Source organism: Danio rerio, chromosome 16, assembly GCF_049306965.1.
Source record: "Danio rerio strain Tuebingen ecotype United States chromosome 16, GRCz12tu, whole genome shotgun sequence".
Taxonomy (NCBI): domain Eukaryota; kingdom Metazoa; phylum Chordata; class Actinopteri; order Cypriniformes; family Danionidae; genus Danio; species Danio rerio.
In genome coordinates, this window is record NC_133191.1 from 43,561,658 (window position 1) to 43,587,268 (window position 25,611).

A 25,611-nucleotide genomic window follows, 5' to 3' on the forward strand; every position below is an offset into this window, starting at 1 on the left:
ATGAGTCTAGCATGAATTAGTATGTTATTAGCATGATTCCAACATAAATTAGCATGTTGTTGGCATGTTTCTAACATGACTTAGCTCATAACTAGCATAATTATAACATTAACATGTTGTTAGTATGAGTCTAGCAGAACTTAGCATGTTGGTAGCATGTTTCTAACATGACTTAGCTCATAACTAGCATCATTCTAGCATGAAATAGCATGTTGTTAGCATGATTTTAGCTAAATTAGAATGTTGTTAACATGATTTTAGTGTGAATTAGCATGTTTCTAACATTGATTAGCATGTTGTTAGCACAATTTCAACATGAATTAGCATGATTCTAACATAAATTGGCATGTTGTTGGCATGATTCTAGCATAAATCAGCATGATTCTAGAGTGTTGTAAGCATGATTTTAGCAAAAATTAACATGTTAGCATGAATCCAACATGAATTAGCATGTTTTTAGCATGAATTAACATGTTGTTAGCTTAAATTAGCATGTGATAGCAGCATGTAGCTAGCATATTTCTAGCAAGATTAGCATTTCAGTAGAGTGTTAAAAACTATTAGCATGTGTTACAACAGTCACAGTCTATGGGAAGGTTGCTAGGGAGTTGAAATTGGTTGCTAGGGAGAGGCTAGTAAGTTTAAAGGTGATCAGTGATTGGCTACTCACTGACTTCGTTGAATAAGGCCATTTTTAAGTCTGTAGGATAGTGTGGTGCAGAGTTATGAGCTCACAAAGGTTTATCTAATGTTAAGTCAACGCGACTTTTCTGAATCTTCCGGATCGTTTTTTAGAAAATCTAAAGTCGGATCTATTGGAAAAGATAAAGTAACCCGAGTCAGACCAGTTTGGAGGTCTGGTGAAAGTTTGAAGGATGTAGCTCGAAAGGCTGAGGAGGAGATAGACTTTAAAAATAGTCCTAGAAGAAGAAAAAGAAGAAGTTTGAAAGATATCAGAATGGAGGCTTTCTTAAGTTAAGCTTCATTAGATTAGATTCAACTTTATTGTCATTGTGCAAAGTACAGTGCAGTCAATGAAATGCAGTTAGCATCAAGCCACAAGTGCAAACAATAAGAGAATAAATAATAGAAATGTATTAAATTGATTGGTTAAGAGTGGAGGGTTGGTGGGCTGCAGGTGGTTAGAGATCAGCTCAATGCAACTTTTGTGAATAGATATAATACAGTGGTGCAGGAGTATTACTATTCATGTTTCTAGCTCTCAAAATTATTCCACATATTTTATTTTCACAAACTTCTGCACATAAATAGCAAAAACATTTTCACAAATTCTGTCTTGCGCTGCCAATAAGTAATTAAAAAGTTATTTAGAGTGCATACTTATAATTAATGACTGCTGATTAATTTTAAATGACATGTATTGCATTGTTTTTGATTATGTGAAAAGATTCCTTGATTATACTTTATTCTGATGGCCCGCTTCAGCCATTGTTCTGCTGATTGTAACTTTGCAACTGCACGTCAGCTAACTCTTATTAGTAGAGTATTTGTGGACCGTTAGGTGAAGGTTAAGGTTGAGGTTAGTAGAATAATGTACTTTCATAGTTATATATAGTCCACTGAATGCCTTTGGGAGATGATCAAATTAAAGTGTTAGCAGATATTAAACAGTCCACTACTCTACCAGTGTGTGTGTGTGTGTGTGTGTGTGTGTCTGTGTGTGTGTTTGTGTGAGCGAGCATACATTTATTAAAAAAATTATGAACAAAGCAAAAGCAAATATGCACTTTTTACAAAGATTTCTATGTAATAAAATTGGTTTTGCATAGTCAAGAGTAACCTATAATACTACAATCACTGGTAGCTGAAATAAATTTGTAATTTGCCAGCAATTTATTTTGATAATTACAAACAAATAAACAAATACATAAAATAAACAAATATGCACAAGCAAAATGCTATTAGAAATTGTTACATACTGATACATAATGTTACATTTTGCTACTATGAAATAAAATTGGATATTTTTTAGCATATTTAGCATATTATTTGGCATATTTAATTTAGTGTTGTATGTTAAAGCAAAGATTAAAGTTATATTATACCATATTTTACTATAAAACCAGTCATGTAATTTGCAATTTGTCTGTCAATAAAACAATATCAATCCAGTTAATTTCAATGTCATTACGGAAAGACATTTTCCCTATACAATGCATTTTCTATATAGCCTAATCAGTCATAATTTATCATGTTTATTCAATTAAAGCTCTCCTTAGTAAATAGGAACTTATAATTTAAAACTATAACTTTAATTAGTAAAAAAATATACTCTTCTTCATAATTAAATGTGTTATTTATCATTAAAAAATTAAACTAATTATAAAATAATAATTATAGTTTTAACTTGTAATACAGTGCCTTTTTATTGCATCACTGTAAGGAAAATCTTAATTGAATACATATTACAAATTATTACTTCTAAACTATAGGTATGCTGTATATAGACAATACATTGTATAGAAAATGCTCTCTTTACACAGATTTCTATTTAATAAAATTGGTTTTGCATAGTCAAGAGTAACCTAAAATTCTCCAATCACTGGTAGCTGAAATGCATTCGTAATTTGCCAGCAAGTTATTTTAATAAATACAAACAAACAAATAAAATAAGCAAATATGCACAAGCAAAAATGCAAAAAAATTGTTACATACTGATACATAATGTTACATTTTGATACTATGCAAAAAAATTGGGTTTCATTTAGCATATTTTGCTAGTTCATAATTAATATACTTTTAATTACGTAAAAAACAATTAAAGTTATACTGTATTCTAAAGCAGTCATGTAATTTACAATTTGTCTGGCAATAAAACTATTACTATTTTTACTGTAATACTTTCAATAAGACATTTACCCTATATTTTATAAAGCCTAATCAGTCGTAATAAGTCATAATTTATAATATTTACTCAATTAAGGCTGCCCTTAATATAGTGAAAAGTGACTGATAAGTTAAAACTATAACTTTAAATATTACATATTAACTATTCATAATAATTAAAAGTATTATTTATCATTTAAAAATTAAAAGATATATAATAAAAGTATAATAGTGTTAAATACGGTCCCTTTTTACAGTATCACTGAGGAGAATCTGAATTAAATACATATCACAAACTATGACTTATAAACTATGCAAACTGTATATAGAAAATGCATTGTATAAAAGAATAAGTTTTTAAATTATTTTTACAATATTGTATTTATGCTACATATAAATTCAGATTACTTGACAAGAGACACGTTTGTCAGTCCAAAAAGTGGCGTAACAATCCCATTTATTTAAAGGTTTCTAACAGCTTTTCACTTGCCAAAAGCATAAGGTCGTCATTGCTCATTAAAATTCGTGCGCGTCAGTAAACCCACTTGTTAAATCCCGATCCGCCACACAAGGGTTAATTTCTGCTGCGCGTTACATAACACACTCGAAACATTAGTCAGATTTGCGTTGTCCTGGCGATGTCAGTGTCCTCAGCCTCTTCTGCTCGAGCACAAACACACACAGACACACACACTGATGCTGTGCTGAATAATCTAGCAGACAGAGGCTGAAAGTCCTTCACATCGCATCAAAACAGCAGCAGAGCGGCGAGAGCGCGCATTGTGTTGTTTTGAGGAGCCACGGGGCCGCGCATCCTTCACTTTCTCTCATTCACTCGCAGGAATCAGCAGCGCATCACGAGGCAAGTGTCTTTACCGTCTGCGTCACACTCTTATTTCCATAATATTATGGATTAAAGGACATATTTTCACAAATATAATGTATATAAACTGTATTATTATAGGTATGGATTAAATGCGTATTCTACTCAACATGTTAACTGAGACAAACCAAACGCGACGCTATTGTTGATTGTTGATTACCGCGTAGCCTATGATTGTTTTATTCATCTTCGTCATTTTAGTTAGCTATTTTATAATTAGTTGTGTATTTATTTTCTTATTTATTCATTTTTAGGCGGGGCAGAGGCGTCACTGCACAGTTGTCAACAAGCTGAACGTCTGTAAGTCAGGTAACTGTCAATCATCTTTGGTTTACTTCATTTTACTCGTCCCTTCGCCTTTGTGGTAAAAGTCTTGTTTTTGAGAGGAAATTCAGTGTGCTGTGAATTCACAGAACGTTCTAAAACACTGTAAAAGTGTGCTGTGCATGCAAAGAGACATTTATGTTTGGTAAAATCTAAACTAATACGTGTTAATATTATTATTATTATTATTATTATTAAAATATATGTCAGTGCATTTTCTGTCAGTGCATTCTGATTTAAGATATATGTCAGTGCATTCTGATTTAAGAACACTTTTTAGTGTATTTTTTTTGTTAGAGAATAATAAAAATGTAATTTAAGTATAATGTTTTTCAACAAACAAAATTAAAATATATTTTTCTTATATAATGTCATAATTTTAATACACCCATCAAAACTTTATTTATTAATATTTATTAATATAAAATATAATATTTTATATATTATTATTTATTGATATTTAGTAATATTTTATGAATTATATATAATTAAGTTAATAATTATATATTATTAAGTCAGAATTATTAGCCACTCTGTTTTTTTCCAGTTTGTGTTTAACAGAGAGAAAAAAAAATAATCAACCCATTTCTAATCATAATAGTTTTAATAACTCATTTCTAATAACTGATTCATTTTATCTCTGCCATGATGACAGTAAATAATATTTTACTAGATATCTTTCACTTCTATACAGCTTAAAGTGATATTTAGAGGCTTAAATCAATCAATGCAAGGATACATTGAATCCTCACTGGAAATATCATTTGAGATAGATATCTGCTGAAATAACTATAGCCATTTAAAAATGCATGGAATGCTGTGAACTGTACACTATTAGAGAAAACAGAAGTAGAGAAAAAAAATGCTAAATTTGGTAGTCATGTACACTGACTAACGCACAACCTCAGCCTGTATTCAGCCATCTTCTTTTGTAGTCAAACTCAAACAGCAACATTGAAACAATGAGCAGAAGATGTACTCACAGCCAGAAGCAAATGCATCTGCACATAACTCTCTGTCTCAATAACATGGAGTCATCACTGATTTAGTGGACTATAAAGACAGAGCTAAAGTAAATGATTCAAACTCTCTCTAGATGCTAACATGAAGAGGACAACCTGAATAGTTAAACGTCTGCATATTAGAACTACAAACGTTAAATACTCTTCAAATTGCTGATTATAGTAGATAGCAATAATGATGACAATAGAGGGTACAGTAATTAGCTAAAAGAGAAGCATACACCGTAAAACTGACTTTCATTACTGTCATGATTTATACGTGAACTCATTCATAATAAAATATGTGAAGTATATTACATAAGCTGTTATGATTCAGCGAATACTCTCTGACTTCCCTCCTGTTTCTCTCCTTCCAGTCATGCCATTTCTAGTCAGTACGCATGAGCTGGCTTTAAAGAGATTGCATCAGTAACTTCTAACTCAGTCAGGCTGAAACTAGTCTCAGCTTTTCTATTAGGCTGACAAGACAGAGTAAAAACACTTAAGCTTCTTGTTTTGACACAAGATATCAATCTAGGACAGAATGGCTGACTAGTGTCCCTGGCTTCTTTAAATGGTGTTTGTTCCTCTGCATTGCCAGGTCTTAAGTCTGTTGTTTGGTACTGTCGTTAAGAGTTGATTTGGACTCCAAGAGAGAATAGGCTTGCTCCCATGAGTGGCAATTGCATAGCAAACTGATTAAGTGGACCAACAAATTAAATCAAGCAAGCAGGTCGCTGGTTTGAGTCCTAGCTGGATGGCATTTCTGTATGGAGTTTGCATGTTCTCCCTGTATTCATATGGGTTTCCTCCAGGTGCTACAGTTTCCCCCACAGTCAAAAGACATGCAGTATAGTTTCTTAAATTTCAAAACACTGGCATTTTTATTTTATTTATGACTTATTTATTTATTAAATATATTTTTATTCAACTTCAGATTTTTAAATGTCTAACATTTTCACAGACCCCCTAGGACTCTCCCCTAGACCCCTGGTTGTCACCGGACTTCTATTTTAAAAAAATTATAAACATTATATTGTCTTTTTCTTCCATTTAATCAAAGAAAATTATTTCATTCAAAGCCAGATAATGACATTTGTAAATGTCAGTGCAGTGTTTTATTTCTGGATGAATCTTTTTTAAATAATTAGGGGAAACTGTTTACAGACTAAGCTTCATTTTGTAAATGAATCAGCCATTTGAACTAATCTAATAAATGAAAAATTTTATGAACTCTTTAAGAAAGGAATCATTCATTCATTCATTTTCCTTCGTCTAAGTCATTTACTCATCAGCGGTCACCACAACGGAATGAACCGCCAACTTATTCAGCATATGTTTTACACAGCGAATGCCCTTTCAGTAACCCAGTAGTGGGGAAACACCCATACACACTCATTCACACACTTACAATACGGCCAATTTAGTTTATTCAATTCACCTATAGTGCATGTCTTTGGACTGTGGGGGAAACCGGAGAAATGCCAACTAATCCAGCCGGGATGCGAATCGGCAACCTTGTTGCTGTGACGCAACAGTTCTAACCACTGAGCCACCATGTTATTAGGACAGGAATCAAGATGTTTTTAATGTCAATATCACACACTTCTACTGCAAAAATACAATAAAACAGTATTTATGTGAAAAATTATTAGTTTAAAAATAGCAGCATTCTTAATTAAGTTTTATTAATATATATTTTTTTTAATATAGAATACTTCTGTGACAAGGCTGAAATTTCTGCAACTATTTCTCCAGTCTTCAACATTTGCATTAAATATTCCTATTTATTGTGCCTAAACCACAATAAAATGAATGAAATTAAATTTTAAATCTGAAAACTTGACTGACACAGTTTTAATTTCAATTCACTATAGAACTTCCATGTTAAACTGCTTTGACATAATCTATATTGTAAAAGCGCTATAAAAATAAAGATGAATTAAACTGAATTAATTGAATTAACATTAAAATACTGTGTGCAAGTTGTGTTATAATGTGTTCGAATTTCAATCTTTTAAATAAGATCAAGTAGCATGTTTTCGATATGTGAAAGAAATGAAGGACTTTAATAACGATTTTGCTTCGGCTCTTCTGTAATAAAACAGGACATCCTGATACAAAAAGCTTTGCCACGAGTGTGAATCTTAACAGGTCAGTTATGTCATCCGCATTAAAAGCAACCCTGACCCTTATATAACCAACTTCAAACAGATGCTGTTAAAAAATACAACAACAACAACAGGAAATTGACCAATGACGTCATAGTCAGTCAAGCATGATGCGTGATATTAAATTATTCAGCCGTTGGGCTTCAGTCTGTTACTTATAAGTGGATCTGAAATACCCAAAGCAGTTAAATAAACTAAGTGCAAGGACGGGCTTTTAGCATCTCTTAGTCTGGACAGGGATTAAATTGACCATATTACAGTACTTCCTTCTCAAAGTGCAAAGCCTTTTACGTAACATTCTGCTAACTCACTGACAATCAACTGAATCATGTTAAATAACAGCACTGGATCAGGTTCATTTGCTGAGTTTCCAAGTATGACTCAAATTAATTAGTATTTTGCAGGTGGATTAAAAACATGATAGGACAGTACAATTCAAAATGATTCACAGAGACAAATGACCAAATGGAAAATATTTTGGGTAGAAAAGATAGAAAAAGAACATATATAGTATATTTGAAACTGTCTTTTCTGAAATTTTGGCTTGACAGCCATATTTATTACAGAAATTAAAACACAGGCATGTTAATGACATTTCAATTTCAAAACAATCAATGCCAATAAAGAAAACATTGATTTCCATGTTGGATTCTAAGTGGACTGCAAAACAAATGCCAAAATACAGGCATTACAGATATGGAAAATGAAAAATTATAATAATAAACTATAGAATACAAACTGTTGCACTCATTGTAAAGTTTTATTGCTGTGAGTTGAGAACATTAATTATAGAGTAGAAACAATTTTGCTAAATCCTCCTTTACATTCATCCAGTTGCTAAGAATAGGAGTATCTCGCAAATGCACAGAGACTCCCGGATACCCGTAAATGAATGATAATCTCTCACAAACCGGTCGTTAAATACATTGCACACACCTCTCCACCGCATCCCCCCCTAGCTCTTCAGGTATGTACGCGCAACTCACCCCCACCGTCCTTCAGGTACGTCTCGCGCACACATGCCCCTATTCAGATACGTCGCTCACTCCACCCCTGACACCCCTCAATGAGGCTGACACAGACACACACACAGACACAGACACACACACAACGCGCTGGAGCGACTACCCTCAAATTCAACACGCATGATCGCGTTCATCAAATTTGCTTAAACTAAGCGTCCTAAAGTATTACTGTATTTCACAAGGATTCTGACACAAAAACGCAAAGCATACGCTTTCGTTGCGTTTGATGAGGAAAGACGCTAAACTTGGAGGGCTCATGCTGAAAGGCAGAGTCATGCCCTGTCTTTGACAGCTCGCGAATTCACCAGAGACTTTCTGAGTACATTTAAATAAGACACCAATACTCCGATTTTAATATGATTAAGATTATACTCTTATTAAAATTCTACCGTGTAGCCTAAGCAGTGATTTTATTACCTTAAAGGGACACTGAGTCACGAAATGCGGAGGATTTTCTTTCTGTTCGCCATGCGGTATCAACTTACAACAGAAGTCGAAAGTTAAAAATGAAACACCCGAAATTGCAAGAAACTCTGGATAACCTGTGATGCAACTAATTGTTTTATACTGAAACTTGCCTTCCAAAAGTACTTCCTTGGTCTTATCCACATTTCTGGCATGTTAAACACACGTCCACCACAACAGGAAGTTAAAAAAAACTGCAACTGCGTTAATTGCGTCAATTTTTTTTAACGTGTTAATTATTTAAAATTAATCGCATGCGTTAACGCACTAATTTTGACAGCGCTTATATATATATATATATATATATATATATATATATAGCTTAATTTTGTAAATGAATCAGCCAATTGAATAAATCTATTGAATGAAAAATTCAATGAACAACTCTTTAAGACAGGAATCATTAATTCTGTCATTTTCCTTCGGCTTAGTGAGTAAATTGTCAAACTACACTGTAAAAACTGTAAATTAGCAGTTTTTGTATTTTGTGATTTATGTTATTATCTATTTATGCTTTTGATTTGCATTATTGGACCTTGAACTTTCTTCCAACAACCTTTAACAAGTGAAGGTTCAGAAAAGTGATTTTATGAACATTTTTAATAGTTTAAAGTGATATATTGTCTGGGTTGGTGTTGTATTTTATGCTACAAAAACATTGTAAAAAGCTGCCAGTGCATTTTCTATTGTTTTACAGACTTAATTCCCTACGTATTATTTCTTATACATTCATTTACAATATTATTTCAAACTACTAAAATTGAGTAGTGGAATGTTTAACATCAAAAGTCAACAGAGCAGAGATCAAGCTCCCATAATGCAATTCACAACCGTGAATAAGCAGAAAACACTTTGTTGTCAAAAGTTGTTGTCAACTTTTTAGGTTGATAATTTACTCACTAAGCTATTTGCAGATCCCATTGTCTCTTAACCTATAAAACTATAAAAATACTTAATTCATTCATTCATTCGTTCATTTTCTTTTCGGCTTAGTCCCTTTATTAATCCGGGCCCGCCACAGCGGAATGAACTGCTAACTTATCCGGCACGTTATTACGCAGCAGATGGTAACCCATCTCGGTGAAACATCCACACACACTCATTCACACACACACACACACACACACACATTCATACAGTACGGACAATTTAGCCTACCCAATTCACATGTACCACATGTTTTTGGACTGTGGGGAAAACCGGAGCACCCGGAGGATACCCATGTGAACGCAGGGAGAACATGCAAACTCAACACAGAAACGCCAACTTACCCAACCAAGGCTCAAACCAGCAACCTTCTTGCTTTGAGGCGACAGCACTACCGACTGCGTCGCCTATAAAAATATTTCTAAAACCTATAAAATATATTGCTTTAAAATATCGTAATAGTTCTTGAGATATCTAAGGTTGCATAAATACAAAATAAGTAAACTATATTACACATTTCCAAGCTAATTTGTAAAGTCAAAAGATTTTATTAATATACCTCCCAGTCAGTAGGTAAAAATAACAATGATGACATCTTTCTGAAGTCATTTTTACCCCGCTCTAAATTGCCTCCAAGTCTCCTGAGAAAATTGCCATTTTGACCCTCTTCAAAATAGCAGATTAAATTTGTTATATATGCATCTATGGCATTTAATATGTTGCCGTTATTCCAAATTATGCCATCCTTAAAAATGAAATATTATCAAAATCAGAGAAATGTAGTTGATTTGACATCATCTTCATCCTGTTGTGTTCTTTTTACAGAGCCCATCATTAATTAGGTTAACACTCTGGCACCTTGCGTCATGTCCTAATTCATTTTGCACACAATCATGTTCAAGCAACCTTCATTTCTGTTTTACAGGTTTATTGAATTACCTCCTATTTAAGAAGAATGGGACCTTTACAGACGTACGAGGTGCTTGTTTATCTTGCAGCTTAAGCATGCAAGATATACTGGATTCAAAAAAGAACAGATACTGACTTAAGCTCAATATCAGTTTTATACAAGATTAACTAACTCACCTCAGATGCTGACAGTTTCAGATTGTTTGTCTGTAGATAGTTCCTAATTTCTGATTTTCCATTTCTAAAGGTGAAAGAGAAGAGAAACATGCGCAGCCGGATTCCAAGATTTGTCCTCCACCCTCTGCGTACAAAAGAAAAGGAGTTATCAGTGTCCAACATGCCACTTTCAGAAGAGGAGAGCAAGGATTTCGACATCAGCTCCCAGCACTCCAAAAGAACCATCAGTCCAAACAGCCTGTCCTCAGGTAGACCGCATTACAACCATTCTTTAATTATTTTATCCTTTAAAAAGTTTTAATTGTTCTTCAAAATTTTACCAAATTATGTTTTAACAGAGCAAAGGAAATTTTAATAGTATTTTCTAATATATTCTGTCTTCTGGAGAAGTCTTTTTTTGTTTAGATTGCATGTTGTTAATTGAAAAAAAATATATATATTTTTTTTTTTAAAGGTCAATATTATTCAACACAGGCTCATTAGGAAAATGTGCCAAGGGATACCGGTTTTTGAGAACCGAGAAATATATGCTTGCGGGTACATAAAACTGTATTTTGTGTGTAAAACGAACACAATTGAGCAGTACAGCTGAACTCTTACCTCTGCATGGATGGCTTTTGTTGGTGTGACTGGTTTGCTCAGTAGCTCACCACGAATGCCATCAGACTTGGGAGGTGCAGAAGAGCAGACCAGGGTTTAAATCCAGAGAAGGCAGATTACAGAAACCAGGTAAAACAAAAAATAAATAAATAAATAAAATTAAGGTAATATATAATGCCCAACGACAAACCGACCTACTTCTTTCACAAACATGCACAAGAAGGATACAGCGCCCCTAGCTGATTTATAAGAAATGTAGGACATATGAGAAAAGACATCAAAATTCTGATTGTCAATGTCAGATTGTACTCGCTGCCCTCTAGTGAACTTGTGAAAACAAAAACTGCAAGAAGACATAGTCCAGGGTATATTTCTCGGTTCTCAAAAATGTATTCCTGGCTAAATTTTCCCACTGAGCCTGGATTGATATCATTAGCCCCCTTCATTTTTTTTCAATTGGCTAAAACAACAAAACACTGTTGTCCAATAACTTGCATAATTAACCTATCTTGCCTAGTTTAACTAATTAACATAGTTAAACATTCTAAATTTCACTTGACAAGTTGAATATGAGTATCTTGTTAAATAATAACTAGTAATATTTTATGAACTGTCATCATGGCAAAGACAATATAAATGTGTTATTTATTAACTAAACTGATTCCTAATAAATTCATTCATTTTCATTTTCTTTTTTAGTCCCTTTATTAATCTCGGGTCGCCAGAGCGAAATAAACCGCCGACTTATCCAGCATATGTTTTTATGCAGCGGATACTCTTCCAGCTGCAACCCATCACTGGGAAACATCCATACACACTCATTCACACACATACACTACGGACAATTTAGCCTACTTAATTTACCTATACCACGTCTTTGGACTGTGGGGGAAACCAGGGCACCTAGAGGAAACCCACAAAAACACGAAGAGAACATGCAAACTTCACACAGAAATGCCAACTGACCCAGCCAAGGCTTGAACCAGCGACCTCCTTGCTGTGAGGCAAACGTGCTGCAATGCGGCACCCTGCCACCCTCCGAATAAGTTATTATGTTTAAAATTGTGTTGAGGAAAAAATCTTCTCTTCATTAAACATATTTTAAAAATAATACAAATTTCACAGGATGGCCTATTTTGCTTTAAAACAATTTTCAACTGTACAGTATGTTGCCCTCCACTAATATCGATGCAAAATATGAGTACACAAGTAGTCAGAAAAAATAAAAACATTCAGATCTTTTGCTCAAAATATTTTTTTTTAAATAATAATAAAAATCAAAATCAAAAAACATCAAAAAACATCAAAAATGTTTAAATTTTTTCAAGTAAACCTGGCTAACTATAGGAAAACTAATTAGTTCAGTCATCACAGGGGTTTGTATGTGAGGTAAAAGCGAATTATTCATTATGTGCAAGACCAAACACATGAGCTTCACAAAATAGGAAATGGCTGTAAAAAAACAGGAAAAACACTGAATTGCCCATTTCCACCATCAGGGCATTAATGAAGAAAAACTCCAGTCAGCTGGAAGTGTAATGATTCAGCCTGAAACAGAATTTGTGTGTCTCTTGTCCCAACAGAGAATAGTTTAAGTTCACAAAACAATCTATAAAAATGATGGCTGAAGAATTGCAAAAGTTCGTTTAGTCTTTGGGTCACAATTTGTCCAAAACTATAATCCAGCATCACTTATAATGTGTTTGAAAGAGTTTGAAGAAAGAAGCCTCTTAGTTCTTATCCCAAAACAAAATCAAGCATCCTCAGTATTTGATTCATATTTTCAGCTAACGATTAAACAATAAATACAAAATACCAAAGTTGCCAATATTAGTGTAAAACAGCATAATATTACATCACAAACCAGCCCTGAAATGTCAATATTAGCTCTCTGACATTATTTTCATTGATGGCCTGGTACATCTGACTTCGATGATAAGTAAATCAGTATAGTATGACCTTTAAACAGCATTGAATCATTATAGAGGAGTATTTACACATTTTCCCCTACCTTCTTAGATGATACTGGATGCCCAAGCAGTCAATGTGCATCTCCAAGCAAGACTCCCTCCGGATCTGACAACAGTTCACTGGCTTCTCCTGGACTGGGAGAGCGAAAGGTGAAGAGAGTGAGGATGAATGTGGAGGCCGAGTGGAGCGCACCGACACAGAAGCACAAGAGAGAAGAGCAGCAGCGCACATCCATCAAGCATAAAGGTAACTTTATGTGATATTAGCTACTTTTTAGATTCCGAAGGTTGTCAAAACAATATAGAGATAATTAAGTGATGCAAAGATTAAGTATGAGCTTAATATAGAACTATTTCATGTATTGTGACCTGATCTATTTTAATAATAAATAAAAATCAAACGTTTAAAAAGTGATCACTGTAAGAAAAAATGGTCAAGTTTGAAATTAAGAAAGTTAAATAAAAAAAAAAACATTTAAATTGTACTAGTTTCACAGATTTCATTTTATTTAGGCAAGAATTTAATTAATTCATAGGTAAAAAAAAAAAAAAAAAACATTGGATTTTATTGTTTTTGTGTTTTTTTAAAACATTGGATTTAATTATTGTAATATTTACAATAATTTACAACTATAATTACATTAATAATTTGTGTTATTTCATCTTGTTTTTTCCCCAAATGATCTATAACAGTTTACAATCATGCAGATAACATTAAACAGAGTTTCCGCAGGTTTAATCAAGTCAAATTGAAGAGTTTAAGACCCTTTTAAGACCATTATAATTGAGATTTTAGACTTATATAGGGCTAAACACTCAGAAGTTTTGATAATGGCCTGGTTGGACCTATGGAATTGGAAAAAAAATGAAATGTAGTTTTTTCTTTATGACATTTTAATGTGTCAAAACAAGAAAACTCTAGTTATATAGACTTTTTAAAATATGTTTCTTTTTTAAATGACAAGTTTAAAATTGTTGAAAGTATATTTATTATGAAGAAAACTGCACGAAAAATCAAAAATATATTTGTTTGCTTTTGATTTAAATGAATTGAGTATAACTCTTATCCAACTCATGTGTTTCTGTTATAAAACCTTAAGTTTCATGCCTATTTATAAATATTACTTCCACTTTCTTTTGTAAATAGTTTTTGTATAAAAGGAAGATTATGTAAAGGGATATATTGCTGTTATTATCATGAGGAATTGTGTCATTGTTTTTAGTTTTCTTCTCCTGATTAGAGATGTTAAGAATTGCTGTAAAATAGCTGTTGTGAAATAAACATATCTTTGCTATAAAAAAATCTTTAATATATATTTTTTTAATTATTTAGATAGATTGTTGGTGACTGGATGCGTGTCAGCCCGATGGATAACATATGGATAACATTAATTTATTTTTCTATTTTTGAGCAAAAATCAAAAAGACAACACAGATTTTATCATGATTTACAAGAAAACGTCTTTCAGTTTAAGAATAGTATATACACAAAACTTGTCAGGCATTTTTAGATGCCAACAATAACTTAAATACCAAAAATATATATAAAAAAAAGTTTAAGCAATTAAAACGAATGTTTCCACTGGATTTGAAATATAATGTTTGGTCAGTTGCATAAACAACCACTAGCGCACTTGCAAGGACAGTTTGCACACATTATCTTATCAACGTTCATGCAAGCATGCACGTTCACTGGAGCTTAAGTACACAAACAAGTCAACACATCCAACTTTCTATCTCAAATAATAAATATATGTAATAAATATAAATAAATAAAATTAAATATATTAAATATAAATAATAAATTAATATAATGATCCCACCTGCCTGTTAAATTCTGCTTCAATGGGTTTCCTCTGAAGACTCTCCTTGAAAATAAACCAAACATCAGAATCAAAACAATCCAGGAAGTAGCAGCTGCCATGTGTTTGATTACTCTCTCTCAAAGAGGACACTGATTGGTTGGTTTGTAGATGACCAATCAGTGCAATTAAAAATAGTTGGCTCCTCCCACCACATGTGAGAATTTCACAGCATTAGAGCTTGATTTGTATTGAGCAACTGCACAATTTTGTAATTGTTAAAGAGTTAGTCACATTTGTTTGGTTGGGTAGAGAGTTATTCTTCACATTGGAGAAGTACACATTATCATGGTTTTATCAAAAGGAAAGCGATGCTTCTCAGGTGTGTATGTTTGAGTAAAATCAGTTTTTTAATTATATTTCCCACTTTGTCTTTTAGTTCTGTTTGTTCAGAATTAAATAATTGATGTATTTATTTATGCTTGATTGCAATCATATCTAGTTTTGTGTGTTATGTAATATGCATTTTCACTTATCTCAGTGGTAATTCCACAACAAAGAACAAATGTAATCAGTATTAGTCAATTTCAATTAGTAGTTTTCAAGACAGAATATCCTCGTTAATGTATTTAATAGCATCTTCCAGCAATCTTAGTGTTAATGCAATCTAGAAAAGTTAAAGTAAAGCTGATATGCAAAATAAGGGATTTCTCTGTCAATCTATTGAAAGATTCACACTTAGCTCTTCCATTATGGTAGCAGCACAATGTTCATCATAGCTTTCCTCTTTGATCTGGCTTCTGGAGATATGCTAATTGGAAAAGTTCTTGAGTTGTGCGTTTGGCAAGTTTGAAGTCTTTACTTTTACAGTCTTTTTGGATACTCTTCAGTGGACAGGTTTTGCTGACGCTGAGGTCTTTTTAGTGGAAACTTTAGACTTTTGATCCTCATTTCTTTGCCCTGTAGGCAGTGAGACAGATTTCAGCTCATCAAGCAGCGCTGGAAGCTACAAGACCCGAGAAACTCAGCTCAGCAACTCTGTGGGGAAGAACTTATCTTCTCGAAGGTATGCTTCATGCTGTATTTTGTGTGTTTCAGTAGCCTCATCCAAAATATTCAGTAAAATAGATTAATACTGCCGTCACATGCTTTAGAATTATTGTGTCCTCATGAGGAAACGCGAATGGAGGAAAAAATGAAAGTGATATTTACTAGTACTGAGATTTTCATTCTGAGTTGATTTTAATATCCAAGTTTACATTTGATATGCTATAACCTTAAAAGTCTTTTCCAAAAATATAAGCTGACTATCTAGTGCAGTGAATGTTTTTTGGTTGTTAACCAATACATTAATATTCAATAGAATAGAGTCACGTTTAATTTTGTTCTAAGACTTTTTATACAATCCAGTGACAAGTGCCAGTTTTTTCCAATTGAGAAACAAATATTTAGCAATAACTGATAAGCCTTTAAAGACTAGGGATGCATGATACTGTTGTTGGGATTTTCTTGATTGCATTAGCCATTTCCATGCGTGTTCAATGAGAGTCAGGAGAGGTTTTCTTCAATGCCAAAGTATTACGCATGGAATTGATTGACGTCATTCAAGAAATTTCAACACTGTAATTCAATACTGATACCAATACTGGACCAATCGATACTGATATTTTAAAAACATCCATTTCCCACTAACATTTTAACGCTGTTGAGAATAATCTTAAACACAGCTAATTTTTCATTGTGTTTAACAGAAATTACTTTGATCGGTCTTAAAGGTCATCAGTGCAGCGAACTCATCGCTGTTTACTAAGTGTAACCACAGATACAGACACTGCAGTGTTCTAAATCCTCGAATCATCAGCGAAAGGCTCATATGTTAGCTTAGAAAAATCGACATGACTTTGAAACGCTCCCATGTCACTGTACCTGTGGTTACACTCCATAAACAGTGGTGAGTTTAGGGAACTGATGACACCATTGACCAACTGAAAGCTGGTCTAAAGTCCAGCGCAGACTATGTTAGTTATGTGCTTATATAGGTTCAAATTCCTACACATTGCTTAATACACACAGGATGTACAGCAATACACATATCTTTACAAATGAAAAAAAAAAGGAGTAAAATATTACAAAAATTATTTTCTACATAAATATAAAAAACACTGCTTCCATTCCTTCATGTTGGGGAGGCTTTTCAGTTTATTCATGACAATTTGCATTTGTACAATGTTATTATTAGCAGAATTATTTATTATATGCATATTTATATTTGTTTTAATAAAAACAAGTTTTGGAGATGTATTTATCACCATATGGGGTATAAGAATAGGATACGAAAGTAAAGAAAAAAAGGTAAAGAGGCTGAATAGAAGAGGCTCATTCTTAATCCTTGCTGCAAATGGTTTGTTTAACTGTTTCCTCGCTTGTGAAGTGTTACGTTTTTCCACAATATAGATAAGAAATGCAAGATGAGACACTGATTGGGCCAAACTCGGTCCTGGAGGGCCGATGTCCTGTAAAGTTTAGTTCCAACCCCAATCAAACACACCTGGGCCAGCTGATCAAGCTCTTACCAGACTTTCTAGAAACATCTGTGCAGGTGTGTTGAGGCAATTTGGAGCTATAGTCTGCAGGACACCAACCCTCCAGGACAAAGTTTGGACATCCTTAGTTTAATGCACCTTAGTCTTGTACCTTTTAGTCTTTTTGTCTGATTTCCACATACATGATGCTTCAAAGCAGCCTTGTAGCTGGCTAGTTTAATTCATAGTCTTTAAAGACTTTTTTTAACCCCTATGGGAAAACGACTACCTCCAGAGCTGGCATTTTTGTAAACAAGACATAAGGAGTCATGGGACAATAGCCGATACCAAGGTTTACCATTTTTTGAAAAAGTCAAGGTTTTAAACTGCAAAAATATTACCGTTCCAAAGGTATATGTAAGGGGTTTTAAATGTTTTTAATGTGTTGAAAATAAATCTGTGTTTTTTAAATTAATGAAGGGAGCAAAAGCCAATGATTTACTTTAATTATTTAGACGGACATGTTTACTGTTCCAAAATATTATAAATGTTTGCTAAAATAAAACGCATTGTGTTCAATTAGGGGGGAAAAAGTTGTTGTTTTGTACTCAGACATTTTAAAAGAACTTATTTTAGGGCAGTATTAACATTACTGCGATACAGTAAAACTGCTATTTTTATGCAAGGTGATCATACCAATAGACACTTAAATTGGCCCATGCCTAGACGTGAGCACTAATGCACTCAATTTTTAAACATAGCCTATATAAGTCTTGCCTCTACTGACACCATCCTATTTGCCTGCTCTTATCTCCCTCAGCCGTGGGCCCCACATCAGGAGCCTGCCTGTGTTCAAGCCCGCAGGAAGCCCCTCCGCTCCTCGTGATGCAGAGCTTTACGCCCCAATCAGGACGCCCCCAAAAACACCCTCCTTTACCAACAGCAGCAGCTGCAGCAACTCCAGCTCTAGCAGAAGGTACACACCAGGGCCAGAAGCAAACAAAACAGTCAGACAAAAAGCCAAAGACACTTACTGGAAATTGAGAACATGGCAGCCCTCAATTTATTTCCATGTAGGGCACCATACAGATAGAGGGTGTTATCATGTCCTCAGCCTCTTAACTGAATAAAGGATTAGATTGGTCACAGTTCGGCTCTGTGAGGGTTTGAGGGGATTTTAACAAAAAAAAAAGTCTGCTCTCATTTTGCCCACGCAGACTGCAGATTTGTTGGCTGGCTGATAGGAGGAAAGTGTTTTTTCAGTACTGCGTTTTTGTAGAGAGGGTAAGGGGGCATTAATATTTCATGTGCGCACACACGCACACACACACCCAGAATGTTTGAAGATTTTTCTTTTTTTTTTAGGGTGTGTCATTTTGCTTCTTAATAACAAGATATTTCTCTAAAATTGAGAGCATAAGAAAACTATTGGGTGGTGTTGTTGACTAGATTAAAATAAATGGGGTTTTTTGAAGGGGGGAGGGGTGTATTTTTTTTGTATGTACAGCTTCTGTTTATTTAGATTGACTGTTTTATATTTAGTTATTTTTCTATTACACACTATTTTCTTGAAAAAAAATTCTTTCTAATTGAAGCACAGATTGTGTGTGCTCTGTAATGGCTGCCTTGGCTTCTCCAGGGTATTTGTTTGTTTTTTTTATTGTTCAGTTACTGGCCCAGATGCAAATTTCACTTCAAAGCAACAGAGCAGGTTGCTAGGATATTATGCCTCTAGTTCTATTGCGTGCTAACAGAGTTGTTTCTTTCTTCTTTTCTTTCTTTCTTTCTTTTTCTTTCTTTCTTTCTTTTTTTCTTTCTTTTCATACAATTTGTTTTTTCTGACTTTTGCATACGTTTTTCTATTTGTGTCTTTATACTTAAAATTGTGAATATAAATGGTCATGAAACCGCCCCCCTCTTTGGGTTTAAGTCCACCTCAGAATTTTTTTAAAAAACTCATGATGGGCATGGAGCGCTGTGAGTGAAACAGTCAGTAACTGAGTGTCCTGCTAAATATGTTATTTGTAATTTAATATACACATAACCACAATTTACTATCATTATAAAGATAATTGTTTATATAAATAATTGTTTATATAATTGTTATATCTATCCTTTTGTATATTCTGTTTTGCATGATGTTTTTTTTACTTAAATTGTGAATTTCATACCTTAATGTTTTCATACTGTTTATTGAGCAATTTAAATTTTTCATGAATTTCATGAAAAATTTAATTTTTTTATACATTATAAAATAGAGAGATAAGCCTGCTATTTTTATTTTTATTTTTTTTCAGAAGGACTGCTCCTGTTCGTTATCATTCCTGTGGAGACAATCATGGCATCAAGCCTCCCAATCCCGAGCAGTACCTTACTCCACTACAGCAGAAAGAAGTGGCCATTCGACACCTCAAGACCAAGCTCAGAGACTCAGAGAACACCGTTTGTGATCGGTGAGTAAAAATATTTGAGGTAGATGCGATTTAAGGTGAATCAAAGTCCCTTTAAGGCAAGTCATTTCACTTGGCGGCCATCTTTGAAATGTTTCTTGTACAGTGTGCAGTGTTTTGAATGGGGAAACATCAAACTCTCCAAAATTGCTTGCCCAGCTTACTATTAAACTTTACATTAGGAATTACCAATAAAATTAAACCACAACTGTTACTTTTGTTTCATTTTCTAAACATTTGAATCGCACAAAATCTGCATAAAATCCCCTCTGGAATGAGCCCCTCTCTTGGAGAATCTTCAGTCTACATTGAGCAGTGATTGGCTCCTGTACTAGAAGGTGGAGCTTCATTCGGCATTATGACTGTTACACTTCGAAAACTATAGGTCAAATGTATATAGTCACATGTCTTGTGTTTTCTATAGTTTTTGGGTGAACTCTGCACGTTTGCTGTAAATAATTTGGGCATTCTGCGTTATTTACACTGTACAACGATAATTTGCTTATGTTTGTGTGTTTGAATTGACTTTGTATGCAACTTACTTGCCCAAATTCTTAATTCCATGTTTCGTGTGAACACAACATAAGCTTTCATCACTGCCTCATGACTCTGCAAGTTCTTAACATTACATCACAGTGCATTTTTGCATTTACAGTTGTCACTTTTTATTCACGGGAGTTATGTTCTAAATATAGCCCGCAATGGGCAACCTGTAAAGTTATTATAGATGTTTTAAGGCTGTAAAACCCCTCACTACACCTTTTATACACTTTTTCTTAGACCGACAATAAAATTTTCACACTTTTCACTCTTGTTTAAGCACTCTCAAAGTTCAAACTTTCATAGAAAAATAAGTCCAGTTAATAGAATGCACATGATAGTTGGAAGTAACACAAACTGGACGCGCATATTCGCATGTTATTTAAAATGAAATTATTCAGATGGCACTTTGTGGCATGACAAAAATATGAACAGTGTACTGAGTCGTAGCTGGGCACCACAGACAGTCCCCGACTTGCAGCGCCGGTGTGTGTACCTTGATATAAACCCATGTTTACAATTTTAAAATGCATGGCATTGTGTGGCGTGGCACATCCGGTATGGCCCCATCGAAGATTTGTTAATTTAGTGAACTAGGCACATTTTGTACTGTACAGAAGATACAGAGAAGATTGATTGACAATGATCTACAGCCAATCCGGACGCAGAACACAATGCGTTGTAAAAAAAAAAAAAAAACGCATGTCAAATTGTACAGAAAAAATCCACGAAATGGCAAGGCCACAAAACTTGAACTGCATCATGGCGAGTGATCACTGTACATGTGAACTTTATTATTATTTTTTTTTTAATATAGAAAAAATACCCATGTATGTATGGCCATTGCCTAAATATGAATCATTCTGAATTTCCTCATCAATTGTTTTAATTTGACTGGTTACAGGGAGTCTGAGATTGAGGAACTGAAATCTCAACTGGGACGTATGAGGGAGGACTGGATAGAGGAGGAATGTCACCGTGTTGAAGCTCAGCTGGCTCTTAAAGAAGCCCGCAAAGAGATCAAACAGCTGCGCCAAGTGGTGGAAACCATGAAGAACAGCCTGATGGAGAAGGACAAAGGCATACAGAAGTACTTCATTGATATAAACATCCAAAACCGGAAGCTGGAGTCCTTGCTCCACAGCATGGAGTTGGCGCAAAATGGATGCAACTTGCAAGATGAGCCGACGCTGGATTTTATCTGCGAGGCTCCAGAAAGTTCTACCGAGGCGAAGATGGAGCTGGAGCTACATTGTGGGGAGCAAGCAGTGGAAGAAATGGCGAATAGTGAGCTGCTCATCAATGATGAGATGGTCAACAGAGTAGAGATTCTCATGTCAACCGCAGTCGATTCCAGCCAAGATGGAAGCACCAAGATCATCTCCCAACCAGGACTTTCCTGCTTGGAGCCGAGTGTTTCAGAAAAGAGCACCAAAGAGCATGTCTCAAGCATTCCAATTGGTGCAGAAGATAAAGGTATTCAGACTGATGATGTGATCTACAGCACTGATCTCCAAACACTGCTTTACCAACTGCTAAAGCTCCAGGGTGGGGGATTTCCAGGCCTCCTCGTTCCTTCTCCCAACCAATCCCATGATATCTCTTCAGCACAGGCTCCCAAAAAGTCACAAAAGGAGGAGTTACCTGAAGCACACGAGCAAGATGTTGCCATCAGCACTGCCCAAATTATTCCCAGTGATTCTGGTTTGGGTTTTTCCGAGCCTGAAGTGGGTCCAGAGTTTATGGAGGAGATGAATTCGAAGAACAAGGCAGTGGTTGGGAAGAACCACTGGAGCAACAACTTCTTTGTGGATTTGGTTGCTGTTGCTGCACCCGTCCTGCCCACCGTGGCTTGGCTTTATTCGCAGCATGGTTTGGTGGGAGGGGCTCCGGTCTACAACATAGCTTCATTGATTCGAGGCTGTTGTGTTATGGGATTGCACTCGCTCCGTCATGTGTCTCACGGGCCGGACACTTAGCGGCCCTCACCTACTTCTACAACAAGAGCACTTAAATCTTCATCTTCAAGTATAAATCGTGTTTTGTACACTCGTGATTTGATATGCATAGTTTCTGTTTAGCTGCATCATTCCTATTTGCACTGTATTTTTGCCACAAAGGATGAATTCAAGGGGATATCAAGGGACTTGTTTTGTCTTATTTCTGTTATTTATTGACCTTTTTGTTTGTTTATTTATAAATATTTTTGCATAATCTGATCATCTTGGTAGGTGGTTATGTTGCTCGAGTCTTATTTGCTGACTGCGATTCCCTGCTTTTTATAAAAGAGTCAATAGGGGTTGACTGTCAGTTAGTTGCGACTTTTTTTTTGTTGTTGTTGTATAGTTAAAGCATCACTAGTGTTCCAAAAGAACTGAAACCTTCTGCCAAAGCTTCAATGTGTTCAGCGTTTTGTGTTAAGTGAAACTGTGTTTCTCTCCTTTGGAGTTTAGAGCTATTATGTGTTTCCTGAAAAGCAACACTTGCCACAGTACAGCGAACACTTGTTATGTGCCTGAGCTATGTGCAATATTTTTGTTAATATGATATGTATATCATTATATTTATTATTAAAGCATGGAAAACCCCTTCAAGAGTGGACTTTTTGTTTTGTGTGGGAGGTGCTTGTCTTATGTCTGTTTCCACTGAGTGGTATGGTTCGGTATGCTTTTATGGCCGTACCACTTTTTGGGTACCCTATGCGAAGGGTACCTACCACAACAAAAGGGTACCAAAAAGCGGAGCTAGACACGCAACTGGACGCTATTTGTTTGGAGATGCATCGTTCGCTCGTGCAACAAGCCAGAATGATAAAGGAACTGCCATGTTTCAAATACACAGCTGATACATTACACCGTAATAATACATACAGAAAATAACGAGACATGGTAGACCTGAGTTCAAACAAACCTTGACGTCGTCTTGATAAACAGCTACAAAGCCAAGAAGAAGAGCAGAATTCACCCTGTGCCCCGTCGTTTTTTTACAAGGCCGTCTAGAGGTTTCGCTTTCTAGTGTGCACTCGTTGCGTGTCTATACTTAAAATAACAAACTTCTTGATCTGATAATAATAACGTATGCATGATTATTGAAGTGCTTCTGACATCCGATCTGTTCAGAAATGAACAGATGCCAGACTGACGTGAAAAAACAAAAGAGCAAATGATTCTTCCAGCAACCTAAAACATGAACAAAACATGTTTAACTATTATCATCACCGTTTGAACTATTATGAACTCAGAATGACTGAATTACTCTCTAACCAAGGTTACATGTGCTGGTGAAGATTTAAGATACAGATGCACGGACTTAGTTATATGTTTTGAACCCAAATAAGGACTAAATGTATGATGTGTGTAGTTTTTCTGTAACTAAACATATCAGAGACTGTAAGGGTCTGTATGTGCTCATATATGTTGCATTTATTTATTTTATATAATTGCAGACGTTACAGGCTATTTTGCATTATCATTGATCAGCGGTTATAATCAAAACCATGTTCATGGAAAAGTTAATAATAAAAATACAAGTATTTAATATTAAGCATATAAAGCTTCTATTTTGTGAGAAGTGCTTCTCATATGATATGTAAACGGCTAGTAAAGCTTTACTTTGACAATTTCTCGAGAATGAAGTTGAATGAAACTACCCTAGGTACCCTTTCGGCAATGGAAACGTAAGCCTGATAAGGGTGACCCGTACCGTACTGTACCACTTATTGGAAACGGGTCAGTAGAGATTCAAAAAATTCTGTAGATCTTTCCTCCTTAAATTAGCATTGTAAATACAAAAAAGCCACAAATAAATATCCTTATAAATTGATTCCTTGTATAACTTAAGAATGCATGTAATGTTTCATTAAGGAGAAAATGGTTTAATGCTGCTATGTTTTACCAAGCAAAGTGAATTAAACCTGTAAAGTAGTGAACCTTAATCTCCAGGATTAGTTTTAATCCGAGATTAATTCAATTTAATTCTTTGCTGTTCACAAAATGATGTTTCTTTGCACAGTTATACTTTTTTAAATCATCATTTTTGCAAACCATACTCTTGCTTTTCGTACAGTTATTTTCACACTTTTATTTTCAAAATTTGGGTCAAAATTACTTTAATTTCTTAATTAAAGTATTAATTATTATAAATTTACCATAAAAATACAGTAAAATGGGTAACCAAATTCATATATAGCTCACATTTTGTTTAGACGTGGAATTCATTTATATATATATATAATATTTATTTTGCTTTAGATATCCTGACAAGGTTATTATAATTAATTCAAATCATTTAAAACTAAAACTAAATATAAAAAGTAATAATAAAAACTATGTATAGCTGCATCAAAAAAGGCTAATAAAATATTAAGTACATTTAAAAATTATTTATATATACAACTGTTTTCAGATTATAATAGACAATATTTTATGTCCAAGGGATATCTTGTTTCATTAATGTTTTTATGAAGGCTAAAAATGTAGAAAGACTAAAAATAAGAAACATAATACTAAACATAAAATTCTTCTGAAAAGTATCTGAGATATTTGCTTACTTGCTCCCATGGCCATTTATATTAAAGTTGCATATTTACCCGCACCATGTTGGTGTTTCACAACATCTAGTTTTTTTTTTTTTTTTTTTTTTAATGAGGTGGGTTGTAAGCTCAATGCTTAATCCCTACCTGGAGGACCAGGACATACACACATACAAAATGGACAACTAAGCTTACCCAATTCACCTATAGTGCTTGTCTTTGGACTGTGGGGGAAACCATAGCACCTGGAGGAAACCCACCTGAACATGGGAAGAACATGGAAACTCCATACAGAGATGCCAACTGACCCAGCTGGAGCTCGAACCAGCGACCTTCTTGCTGTAAGGCAACAGCGCTACCAACTGCGCCACTGTGTCGCCATCTAAGAGAGAGTGGCATAAAGGAGCCTATACTTGACTAAACAACTGAAAAAACTTTCCAATGTTTTGTATATAGCCAGTCAGCCA

General features: G+C 34.5%; 1 protein-coding gene across 6 annotated transcripts; it reads left to right on the forward strand.

The window, feature by feature from the left end:
- The first annotated feature begins 3,465 nt into the window (after positions 1-3,465).
- sybu (syntabulin (syntaxin-interacting)) lies at positions 3,466-23,207 on the forward strand. 6 transcript variants are annotated; one of them, XM_073925205.1, is made up of 9 exons: positions 3,466-3,709; positions 3,985-4,039; positions 10,569-10,622; positions 10,800-10,977; positions 13,349-13,546; positions 16,068-16,167; positions 18,444-18,599; positions 19,924-20,076; positions 21,518-23,207. In XM_073925205.1, the coding sequence occupies exons 3-9, from the start codon at positions 10,599-10,601 to the stop codon at positions 22,590-22,592; spliced, it is 1,884 nt and encodes a 627-aa protein (XP_073781306.1). In that variant the 5' UTR covers positions 3,466-3,709; positions 3,985-4,039; positions 10,569-10,598; the 3' UTR covers positions 22,593-23,207.
- The last annotated feature ends 2,404 nt before the right edge of the window (positions 23,208-25,611 follow it).

What these genes read in the sequence shown, in the direction of transcription:
- sybu (XM_073925205.1), top strand. Translation starts at nt 10,599, where the DNA reads ATGGGACCTTTACAGACGTACGAG. An exon ending in AAGAACTTATCTTCTCGAAG is followed by an intron (nt 16,168 to 18,443) that starts GTATGCTTCATG and finishes TATCTCCCTCAG; the next exon opens with CCGTGGGCCCCACATCAGGA. An exon ending in AACTCCAGCTCTAGCAGAAG is followed by an intron (nt 18,600 to 19,923) that starts GTACACACCAGG and finishes TTTTTTCAGAAG; the next exon opens with GACTGCTCCTGTTCGTTATC.